Here is a 10,968-nt window from a genome sequence, read left to right as displayed (position 1 = left end):
CTGGTAGTCTCTTGCCCTGACGGACCTCAGAGTAAAAAGCTTGATTTGGAAGTCTGGTGTCAGGCATGCGGATAATGTGGCCCACCCAACATAACTGACTAGCCATGAACAGTGTCTCGATACTGGGGTTGTTGGCCTGAGAGAGGACACTGATATTGGAAGCGCCTGTCCTGCCACTGAATTTGCAGGATCTTGCGGAAGCACCGCTGGTGATATCTCTCCAGGGCTTTGAGATGTCTGCTGAACAGTGTTGGTGTTTCCGACACATACAGGAGGGCAGGTTACAATGCAGCCATGTCAACCATGCGTTTGTGTCTGATTTGAGGCCTTTGTCATCAAACATTCTTTTCCTCAGACAACTGAAGGCTGTGCTGACACACTGGAGGTGATGCTGAGTGGCATTTTTAGTTTAGTTTAGAGATACAGCACTGAAACAGGCCCTTCGGCCCACCGAGTCTGTGCCGACCATTAACCACCCATCCATACTAATCCTACACTAATTCCATATTCCTACCACATCCCCACCTGTCGCTATATTTCCCTACCACATACCTATACTAGGGGCAATTTTTAACAGCCAATTTACCTATCAACCTGCAAGTCTTTGGCATGTGGGAGGAAACACACGCAGACACAGGGAGAACTTGCAAACTCCACACAGGCAGTACCCAGAATTGAACCTGGGTCGCTGGAGCTGTGAGGCTGCGGTGCAAACCACTGCGCCACTGTGCCGCCCTATATGCCGCTGTGCCGTCTTATGTGAAAAGGTTGAGCAGGTTGGGCCACTGCGCCGCCACTGTGCCGTCTTATGTGAAAAGGTTGAGCAGGTTGGGCCTATACTCACTGGAGTTTAGAAGATTGAGAGGTGATCTTATTGAAACCTATAAGATTCTCAGTTGATGGACAGGTAGATGCTGAGAGGATGTTTCTCCTTGTGGGGGAATGTAGAATTAGGGGCCACAGTTTCAAGATAAGTGGTCTCAAGAAGGAGATGAGGAGGAATTTCTTCTCTCAGAGGGTTGTTCATCTTTGGAATTCTGCTCTCCAGAGGATTGTGGAGGCTGGGTCATTGAATATATTCAAGGCTGTGATAGATAGATTTTTGACCTACAAGGGAGTCAATGGTCATGGGCGCAGGCAGGAAAGTGGAATTAAGGCCACAATCAGAACAGCTATGGTCTTATTGAATGGCGGAACAGGCTCGATGGGCCAAATGGCCTTCTCCTGCTCCTATTTTGTCTCTTATTATCTTCTTACACACACACACTCAACCAGTGTGTGGCGGATCTAGAATTAATCCCACTTTCGTACAAAATACCAGAGACTGAAAGGTACAGAATTAATCCCACAGCTATATACAGTGCCACCGACAGGGACAGAATGAATCCCATGCTCACACACAGCATCAGGAATTGAAAGATACATGTGATTCCCACCCTCACAGAACAATATCAGACTGAGTTACAGAATGATTTCCACATTCACATAGAGCACCACTGACTGCTAATTAATTCATCCCACAATCACACACACTACCAGAGGCTGGCAGATACAGAATGTATCGCTCACTTTCACAAAGTACTAGTGAGTGACAGGTACAGAATGAATCCCAAATTCACAAACTGTACTAGAGAATGGCAGATCCAGTGCCAATGACCAATTCAGAAAGAATTCCAAATTTACACATGACACTAGAGATGGAGAGATACAAACTTAATTCCACATTCACACTCTGCGAGAGACTGATAGTTACAAAATGGATCCAGAACGTGCAGACAGTGCCAGAGACTGATAGTTACAGAATGAAATAAACACTCACATACAGTACCAGAAATAACAGAAATGGAATTGATACCACACACATATGTGATACCAGAGATGGAGCATACAAAATGAATCACACACACGTAACAGGAACAGAGATAGAGTTATACAGAATGAATCTCACACTCATGTGCAGTACAACAGATTAACAGGTAAACCGTCAATCTCAAACACACATACATTACCAAGGGTTAGTTCAGAATAACTGCAAAACTCAAATAATGTGTTAGAGGCTAAAAGATACAGATGAATACAAAACTCACACACAAGATACCAATAGATACAGCCTGAAAACTGCACTCAAACACAGTACCAGATACCGACAGATAATGAATGAATCCCACACTCATACTCAATACCAGAGACTGACAGATGCAGAATGGATGTCACACTAAACTTCTTCTTAGGCAGTCCCTCGGTAAGGAGGATGACTTCCTTCCACTCCAGGGTTTGTGGGTCCTTAGGTAACTGAATAGTCCAATTCTGGATCCAGACACTCGGCCACAGGTGGGGCAGATGGTGCTTGGTGAGGTGGGATAATGGGATTCTCCAATTTCCAAGTTCTCCTTCCACTGTTTGCATTTGGTTGCTTACTGGGCATGTCGATGAATTTTGAACTGGCTGGCACCTTCGCGGATGCTTCTTCTCCATTTTGGGTGGTCTCAGGCAAGAGATGCCCATGAATCAGTGCAGATGTCACATTTTTTCAGGGAGTGTTGAAAGGAAATTCTTGTAACGTTTGCTCTGCCCTCCTAGTAGCCTCTTGCCCTGACGGAGCTCAGAGTAGAAAGCTTGTTTTGGGACTCTGGTGTCGGGCATGCGAATAATGTAGCCTGCCCAACATAACTGACTCACCATGACCAGTGTCTGGATACTGGGGATGTTGGCCTGAGAGAGGACACTGATATTGGTGCGCCTGTCTTGCAACTGAATTTGCAGGATCTTGCGGAGGCACCACTGGTGATATCTCTCCAGGGCTTTGGGATGTCTGCTGTACAGTATCTATGTTTCTGACACATACAGGAGGGCAGGTAACACTGCAGCCATGTCAACCAAGAGCTTGGTGTCTGATTTGAGGTCTTTGTCATCAAACATTCTTTTCTTCAGACGACTGAAATCTGCGCTGACACACTGGAGGCGATGCTGAGTGTCATCGTCGATATCTGTCCTTGGTGACAGGAGGTTCCCAAGATATGAGCAGTGATCCACATTGTCCAGTGGTTCGCCGTGGATCTTGATAGTCGGGGGGCAGTGTCAGGGAGCAGGTTGGTAGAGGACCTTTGTCTTCTGGATCCTTAGCTTAAGGCCAATTATTTCATATGCCTCTGTGAATGCATCGATAAGGGTTTGAAGCTTGCCCTCTGAGGGTGTGCATATGCCAGCGTCATCAGCATACTGCAGCTCGATGACAGAGGTTGGAATAGCCTTGCATCTGGACTGGAGGCAACATAGGTTAAACAGTTTCCCAGCAGGTCTGGCAGCATCTGTGGAAAGAGAAGCAGAGTTAACGTTTCAGGTCAGTGACCCTTCTTCGGAACTGGCAAATATTAGAAATGTCAAAGGTTATAAGCAAGTAAGCCGGGGGTGGGGCAAGAGATAACAAAGGAGAAAGAGTAGATTGGACAAGGCCACATAGCTGACCAAGAGGTCATGGAGCAAAGGCAAACAATATGTTAATGGTGTGTTGAAAGACAAAGCATTAGTACAGATAGGGTATTAACGAACTGACGATTGAACAGCAGCAAGTACAAACATGAAAAAAAATCAGTGGGTAAGCAAACTGAACAAACTACAATGAAATGAAATGAACAAAAGAAAAAAAATTGTAAAATATGTAAAAAAGAACTAAAAATATAAGTAAAATGACGGGCCCCCGTCCTTGACTACATTCCAATGCATGGTACCCACCGTGCTGTCAGCACAATTCCAGACTGACAGAGACTGAAAAGGCAAACTGACAGCTAAAAATCCATAAGGCCGCTTGCGTATATGGAATTCCCACTGAAATTCTAAAATATGGCAGAGAAGCACTCTTGACACAAATACATGGTCTCATTTCTCTCATCTGGAAGGAAGAGAGCATGACAGGGGATCTCTGAGATGCTGTAATTGTGATCATCTTCAAAAAAAGGTGACAAGACAGACTGTGGTAACTACAGAGGGGTATCCCTGCTGTCCACCACAGGGAAGGTCATCACAAGAGTCCTTATCAACTGCCTCCTCCCCATGGCTGAAGACCTCCTACTGGAATCACAATGTGGATTCTGTCCATCAACAGACACAGTGGACATAATCTTCACAGCAAGACAACTTCAAGAAAATGTAGGGAGCAGCAACAACCTTTATAAATGGCCTTCTCTGTCCTGACAAAGGCCTTCGACTCTACCAACCGAGAGGGATTATGGAACGTCCTCCTCAAATTTGGCTGCCTGGAGAAATTCGTCACCATCCTCCGATGACTGCATGAGGACATGCAAGCTGTAATCCTTCCCAACAGCCCTACCACTGAACCAATGCTAATATAAACTGGGCTCAAGCAAGGCTGTGTCATCACACCAATGCTCTTTTCTATCATCCTCGCCACAACACTCCACCTCATCTCCTCACACTCACATTACCAGAGACTGAGAGACAGAATAGATGTCACACTCAAGCACAGTACCAGAGTCTGACAGATATAGAATGGATGTCAAACTCACACACAGTACCAGAGTCTGAGGATACAGAATGAATCCATACAGCACCAGACACTGAGAGCTACCGAATGACAGAACACACTCAAACACAAAAGAGAGTAAAATAATTGAATTAATTGCACACTCACATGCAATAGCAGAGACACAAGGACACATAAGTGTCCTCCCAACAACAGCCAGGACATTTCCAGGGAGGTTTACACGGGCAGCGGCTCTTTCAATATAAACTGGGTTTGGAGAGAGTCTTTATGAAATATCCTTCCTGATTGCAGGAAGGGTGTTTGTGATTGGTTGCAAATATTTATTCTGATTGGATGGGGAAAAACACCAATTAGAGAATTACAGTAAAAAACCTTTATGACATCACTCCCAATCATCCAATCACAATCTTTACTTTCCCCCATCCCTCATTAGCATAGAGCTGTGGGATTGTCTATTTAATCCGCACTCGGAAGGGGTTTGGTTTATTTCTGTGTCTGAAATTGAAACTGAAGATGGTTGAGGAGAAGAAGAAAGCAGCTGCTAAGAAGGGCGCCAAGAAAACTGTGAGTAAACCGTCAGCAAAGGGCGGCAAGAAGCGGAGAAAGTCGAGGAAGGAGAGTTACTCCATCTACATCTACAAAGTGATGAAGCAGGTTCACCCCGACACCGGCATCTCCTCCAAGGCCATGAGCATCATGAACTCGTTTGTGAACGATATTTTCGAGCGCATCGCGGGTGAGGCTTCCCGCCTGGCCCATTACAACAAGCGCAGCACCATCAGCTCCCGGGAGATCCAGACCGCCGTGCGCCTGCTGCTGCCCGGGGAGCTGGCCAAGCACGCCGTGTCGGAAGGGACAAAGGCGGTGACCAAATACACCAGCTCCAAGTAAAACTGCACAATGGACTGAAAAACATCCCAAACACAACGGCTCTTTTAAGAGCCACCCACAATCTCTCTGAAAAAGCTACAACTTCATCTCTATGGTATCGGGTTGTTTTGTTTTTTATATATGAAAAGTCTGGAACTTTCTAATTGCCTTTGTGATCTGTTTTATCCCAGCTATATGTGAGTAATTCACTTTCACTGTCTGTGAGATCTTTGTGTCTCTACTTAATAATGCTGTGTAAATTAATTACTGACCACTGACCGCAAGTGCGCTTTGATTTCGGACGCGTTCATATTCGGCCCCTTTCCTGTATTCCGTTAATAAAAGCTGACAGATCAGTTCTCAGTCACTTGTTTCCCTTGTTCAAGCTTGGCCTCAATAATTAATAAGTACATTATCTGGAAACCCCGCTGTTGTAGGAACCCTCAGTCTCACATTTCAACACCTGACAGTAAAAATCTTCTCTCCGCTTTTGTCTCCCACAAATAGGTTCAATCTAGAATCATTGATGTGATATCTTGACAAAGATTGATCTGAAATGTATCCGCTTGCAGAATGCTGTGAATGAGACTTTCTGCCTCCGCTTACAGACTGTTTCAAAAAGGACGGAGAATAAACCCGAATAGATACCGGATTGGAAATGTGTGTCTGGAACTTGTGACAAAGTGTAGAATAATACAAGAGAAAGAGTTTAAAATCTTTGCTGTAAAAGATCTTTGCTGACAAATATCATTGAAATGTTCGGATCATGTTCATAAGATGAATTAAAGCAAATTTTTCAATGTCAAAACCGTTGTTTCCGGCACTGATATTGGCGGTTTTTTAAAAATTGATGTATCAGTAATAATCGGCCAATCGGAGCCAACAGTTTCCTGTGTTTCTGTTCATTATCGGAGTTTGGTTTAAACTGACTGGGTGTCGGGTTCCAGCCAATTACTGCTCAGGGCGGTTCCTCACAGAGTTTAAAAAGGCGGATGTGCAGCAGATTCAGTATTAACAGGCTGTGTGTCTCAGATTGTGCAGAATCCGTTGAGAAAATGGCCCGGACAAAGCAGACAGCGCGTAAATCGACCGGAGGGAAAGCTCCTCGCAAACAGCTGGCTACCAAAGCGGCCCGGAAGAGCGCTCCAGCCACGGGTGGAGTAAAGAAGCCTCATCGCTACAGACCCGGCACTGTGGCTCTGAGGGAGATCCGCCGCTACCAGAAATCCACTGAGCTCCTCATCCGCAAACTGCCCTTCCAGCGCCTGGTCAGAGAGATCGCTCAGGACTTCAAGACAGACCTGCGCTTCCAGAGCTCGGCCGTCATGGCCCTGCAGGAGGCCAGCGAGGCTTACCTGGTGGGGCTCTTTGAGGACACCAACCTGTGCGCCATCCACGCCAAGCGAGTCACCATCATGCCCAAAGACATCCAGCTGGCTCGCCGCATCCGCGGTGAACGCGCCTAAAACCCGGCTTCAGTAACAAGTGAAACAAGGGCTCTTTTCAGAGCCACCAAATCAGCAAAGGAAAGAGCTGCCATCTCTGTTCATCATCAAACCCATTAGATTGGAGGGGCGGCCACATGGTTTCTGGTGAAGGCCTGGAAGACTGAGAGCTGATCTGGAATTTAGAAAGCAGCATTACCGGAGACTCATTGCTGTTCAGCACAATCTCAACCCTGCTCCTGCGATCCGTTAGCTGACATTTGGGGAAAATAAATAGATCCCAGTTTTATTTGGAAGGAATTAATGGAGCCAGCTCCGTTCACATGAGGGTTATTTACAAACATTACCCAATGAGTTCGCTAATAGTTGAATCCCTTGGAAATCGGTACACAGGACAGGTGAGGCAGCTCGGTCACTGACTCGAACCGCCAGTTGCCCAGGGTTGCAAACCCTGACACTGCGGGGAGAGAATCCCCGACTCTCCCGCCGCCGGGGGATTAGACAGCTTTGTGTCCGGAGAATAGGGAGGGCCGGGGGGAAGGCACATATTAAAGCGCTGCAATGGACTCAGCTCCCGTGTGTGAGCAACTCTCAGATTCCGTCCTCTGGGAACAGTGCGGTCTAAACAGATCAGGTTAGGAGAGAAACACACAGCCCGAGAATGGCCTCTTCCTTCCTGCATTTACTCTGTTCCGGGAGCAAATTCTCATTGAGAAGCCGGAGAGAGATAAAAAACAGAATTCAAACTGTCTGTATGCGAAACAGGTCAATCCACTGTTACAATAACTCCATCTCTGATTCCCTCCTGATAGTAACCAGCCCTTTCACAGAGACTGTGGGTGGCTCTGAAAAGAGCCTTTGGTTTATTGGATGACATTATGGCCGCTTTACTTTTTCTGGGAGCTCTGAGCGCTGGTTTTCTTAGGCAGCAGCACGGCCTGGATATTAGGCAGCACCCCGCCCTGAGCGATGGTCACTCCTCCCAGCAGCTTGTTGAGCTCCTCGTCGTTGCGGACGGCCAGCTGCAGGTGTCTGGGGATGATGCGGCTCTTCTTGTTGTCCCGGGCCGCGTTACCGGCCAGCTCGAGGATTTCAGCGGTCAGATACTCGAGCACAGCAGCCAAATAGACCGGGGCTCCGGCACCCACACGCTCGGCATAGTTACCCTTTCTCAGGAGCCTGTGAACCCGGCCCACCGGGAACTGCAGTCCAGCCCGGGAGGAGCGAGACTTGGCCTTGGCCCGAGCTTTCCCGCTGGTCTTTCCTCTTCCAGTCATTTTCACAATCTCACAAATACTTTCACAAAGAATGGTTATTTTCTGCAGCATTTACTGTACTTATAGACTGAGAACTCATCTCATTGGTCGGTACTTAATTCACCTCATTTGCCTATATTCTTCACCAATCAGGACACAAACAGAAGAGGGCGGGATTTACCGCCACACGACCAGAAGCAGAGAATTTGTCAATTTCACAAAGCCCGCCAATTTCATTACCGGAAAAGAGCGGATTAAAATAAATGTCATCCTTAGTCAAAGATTTCAAATCCCTTCTCTTTTTTTTGTTTTATTCTATTCTTTCCGTCACCAATCACAAGCGCGGTTTAAAAATGTTGTTTAAATTGTGGTTCATTCCACAATCGTTTACAAACTGTTCCAGGTGGGAATAAATCCCTGTTCACAGCATTTCCCTGAAGGAAAACACTCAGTTTAGTCTTCAATCAGAGCCCAGTGTCCTTCTCTGAAAAGAGGAAGCCGGATCTGCTTAATCTGCTCTGTTCCTGTTCCGGCGAGTTGCTGTTAATAAAACGATGAATCAGTTCACATTTCAGGAAAAGAGTGAAGGGACTGAGGTCTGACCGTTGCAGCTAAAAACAGCTGTTAATGCAGTCATTCAGGAGCTGTGCCATAATAACAGCTTTAAGCAAAAAAGCGAAGGCGGACGACCGGATTATGTGTCCGTGTACAGTTTATGGGACAGGAGACACAGGAACAGCAGTGGGAACGTTATTATGTTATACATTGTTTTAAAATAATTTAATGGAGATGTCGGATGTAGCTTTTTCAGAGAGATTGTGGGTGGCTCTTAAAAGAGCCGTTGTGTTTGATCTGTTTTTCAGTCCATTGTGCAGTTTTACTTGGAGCTGGTGTACTTGGTCACCGCCTTTGTCCCTTCCGACACGGCGTGCTTGGCCAGCTCCCCGGGCAGCAGCAGGCGCACGGCGGTCTGGATCTCCCGGGAGCTGATGGTGCTGCGCTTGTTGTAATGGGCCAGGCGGGAAGCCTCACCCGCGATGCGCTCGAAAATATCGTTCACAAACGAGTTCATGATGCTCATGGCCTTGGAGGAGATGCCGGTGTCGGGGTGAACCTGCTTCATCACTTTGTAGATGTAGATGGAGTAACTCTCCTTCCTCGACTTTCTCCGCCTCTTGCCGCCCTTTGCTGACGGTTTACTCACAGTTTTCTTGGCGCCCTTCTTAGCAGCTGTTTTCTTCTTCTCCTCAACCATCTTCAGATTCAATTTCAGACACAGAAATAAACCAAACCCCTTCCGAGTGCGGATTAAATAGACAATCCCACAGCTCTATGCTAATGAGGGATGGGGGGAAAGTAAAGATTGTGATTGGGTGATTGGGAGTGATGTCATAAAGGTTTTTTACTGTAATTCTCTAATTGGTGTTTTTCCCCATCCAATCAGAATAAATATTTGCAACCAATCACAAACACCCTTCCTGCAATCAGGAAGGATATTTCACGAAGATCCTCCGGCACCAGTTGATATTGAAAGAGCCGCTCCCTGTGTACAGCTCCCTGGAAATGTCCTGGCTGTTGGTGGGAGGACACTTATTGAAGATTCAGTGTCGTTGTGTCTCTGCTATTGCATGTGAATGTGCAATTAATTCCACTGCTTTTAGTCTGTGGTACTGTGTTTGCACATGTTATGTAATTCGGTAGCTCTCGGTCTCTGGTGCTGTTTGGATTCCTTCTCTATCTGTCAGACTCTGGTGCTGTGTTTGAGTATGACATCCATTCTGTATCTGTCGGTCTCTGGGATGGTACGTGAATTTGGGACTTACTCTGAATCTGTCAGTGGTTCTGTATGTGTGGAATTCAAGCTATCTGTGTCAGCACCTCACAATATGTAGGAGTTCACGATTTATTTGTCAGTCTCTGGTAATTTTGGCAGTTACTGAATCTGCCAGTGGTACTGTAGGAGTGTTTGTGATTGATTTTGTATGTGTCAGTCTTTGCTACTACATCGGAGTGTGGGATTAATTTTGTATCTCTCAGCCTCTGGTAGTGTGTGAGATTGTGGGATGAATTGATCAGCAGTCAGTGGTGCTCTATGTGAATGTGGAAATCATTCTGTAACTCCGTCTCATATTGTCATGTGCGAGTGGGAATCACATGTATTTTTTAATACCTAGTGGTGTGTGTGAGCATGGGATTCATCCTGTACTTGTCGGTGGTACTGTATGCATCTGTGGGATTGATTCTGTACCTTTCAGTCACTGGTATTGTGTATGAAAGTGAGATGAATTCTAGATCTGCCACACACTGGTTGTGTGTGTGTGTGTGTGTGTGTACGTGTGTGTGTAAGAATATAATAAGATACGAAATAGGAGCAGAAATAGGCCATTTGACCCACCAAGCCTGCTCTGCCATTCGATAAGATCATGGCTCTTCTGATTGTGACCTTAATTTCACCTTCCTGCCTGCGCCCATAACCATTGATTCCCAACCATTGATTTCCATGTAGATCAAAAATTTGTCTAACAGAGCCTTGATTCAATGACTCAGCCTCCACAGTCCTCTGGGGAACAGAATTCCAAAGATGAACAACCCTCTGAGAGAAGAAATTCCTCTTCATCTCCTTCTTGAATGGAAGACCACTTAGCTTGAAACTCTCGCCCCTACATTCCCCCACAAGGAGAAACATCCTCTCAGCATCTACCTGTCCAGCCCACTGAGAATCTTATAGGTTTCAATAAGATCACCTCTCAATCTTCTAACTACAGTGGGTATAGGCCCAACCTGCTCAACATTGTCTCATAAGGCAATCCTTCATCACAGAAATCAGCCTAGTGAACCTTCTCTGAATTGATTCCAATGCAAGTATATACCTCCTTAAGTAAGGAGACCAAAACTG

The 10,968-nt window shown here is 46.1% G+C and overlaps 3 protein-coding genes across 4 annotated transcripts; 2 read left to right on the top strand and 1 right to left on the bottom strand.

Moving 5' to 3' along the window:
• Window positions 1–748: 748 nt before the first annotated feature.
• LOC137350419 (histone H2B-like) lies at window positions 749–9,334 on the bottom strand. Of its 2 annotated transcripts, none has more exons than XR_010969410.1 (2): window positions 4,649–4,726; window positions 749–3,308 (listed from the first exon to the last, which is right to left on the bottom strand). XR_010969410.1 is itself a non-coding variant. In XM_068015081.1 (2 exons), exon 1 carries the CDS (start codon window positions 9,325–9,327, stop codon window positions 8,950–8,952), a length of 378 nt encoding a protein of 125 aa, XP_067871182.1. In that variant the 5' UTR covers window positions 9,328–9,334; the 3' UTR covers window positions 749–3,308; window positions 7,982–8,949. The 2 variants fall into 2 exon arrangements, 1 of the variants encoding a protein (XP_067871182.1); XM_068015081.1 differs by lacking the exon at window positions 4,649–4,726 and adding an exon at window positions 7,982–9,334.
• Window positions 5,024–6,131, top strand: LOC137350418 (histone H2B 1/2-like; the record flags this gene model as incomplete). The annotated part of the gene is made up of 1 exon (XM_068015080.1): window positions 5,024–6,131. A coding segment is annotated over one exon (369 nt), but the record flags the coding sequence as incomplete, so codon positions are not given.
• Window positions 6,164–6,873, top strand: LOC137350417 (histone H3-like). Its single transcript, XM_068015079.1, has one exon. It carries the CDS (start codon window positions 6,364–6,366, stop codon window positions 6,835–6,837), a length of 474 nt encoding a protein of 157 aa, XP_067871180.1. The 5' UTR covers window positions 6,164–6,363; the 3' UTR covers window positions 6,838–6,873.
• Window positions 9,335–10,968: the final 1,634 nt, after the last annotated feature.

Source organism: Heterodontus francisci, chromosome 35 (assembly GCF_036365525.1).
Source record: "Heterodontus francisci isolate sHetFra1 chromosome 35, sHetFra1.hap1, whole genome shotgun sequence".
Taxonomy (NCBI): domain Eukaryota; kingdom Metazoa; phylum Chordata; class Chondrichthyes; order Heterodontiformes; family Heterodontidae; genus Heterodontus; species Heterodontus francisci.
The sequence above is the reverse complement of the archived record's forward strand: the minus strand, read 5'-3'. Positions and strand labels throughout refer to the sequence as shown.

What these genes read in the sequence shown, in the direction of transcription:
- LOC137350417 (XM_068015079.1), top strand. Translation starts at nt 6,364, where the DNA reads ATGTGCAGCAGATTCAGTATTAACAGGCTGTGTGTCTCAGATTGTGCA.
- LOC137350419 (XM_068015081.1), bottom strand. Translation starts at nt 9,327, where the DNA reads ATGGTTGAGGAGAAGAAGAAAACAGCTGCTAAGAAGGGCGCCAAGAAA.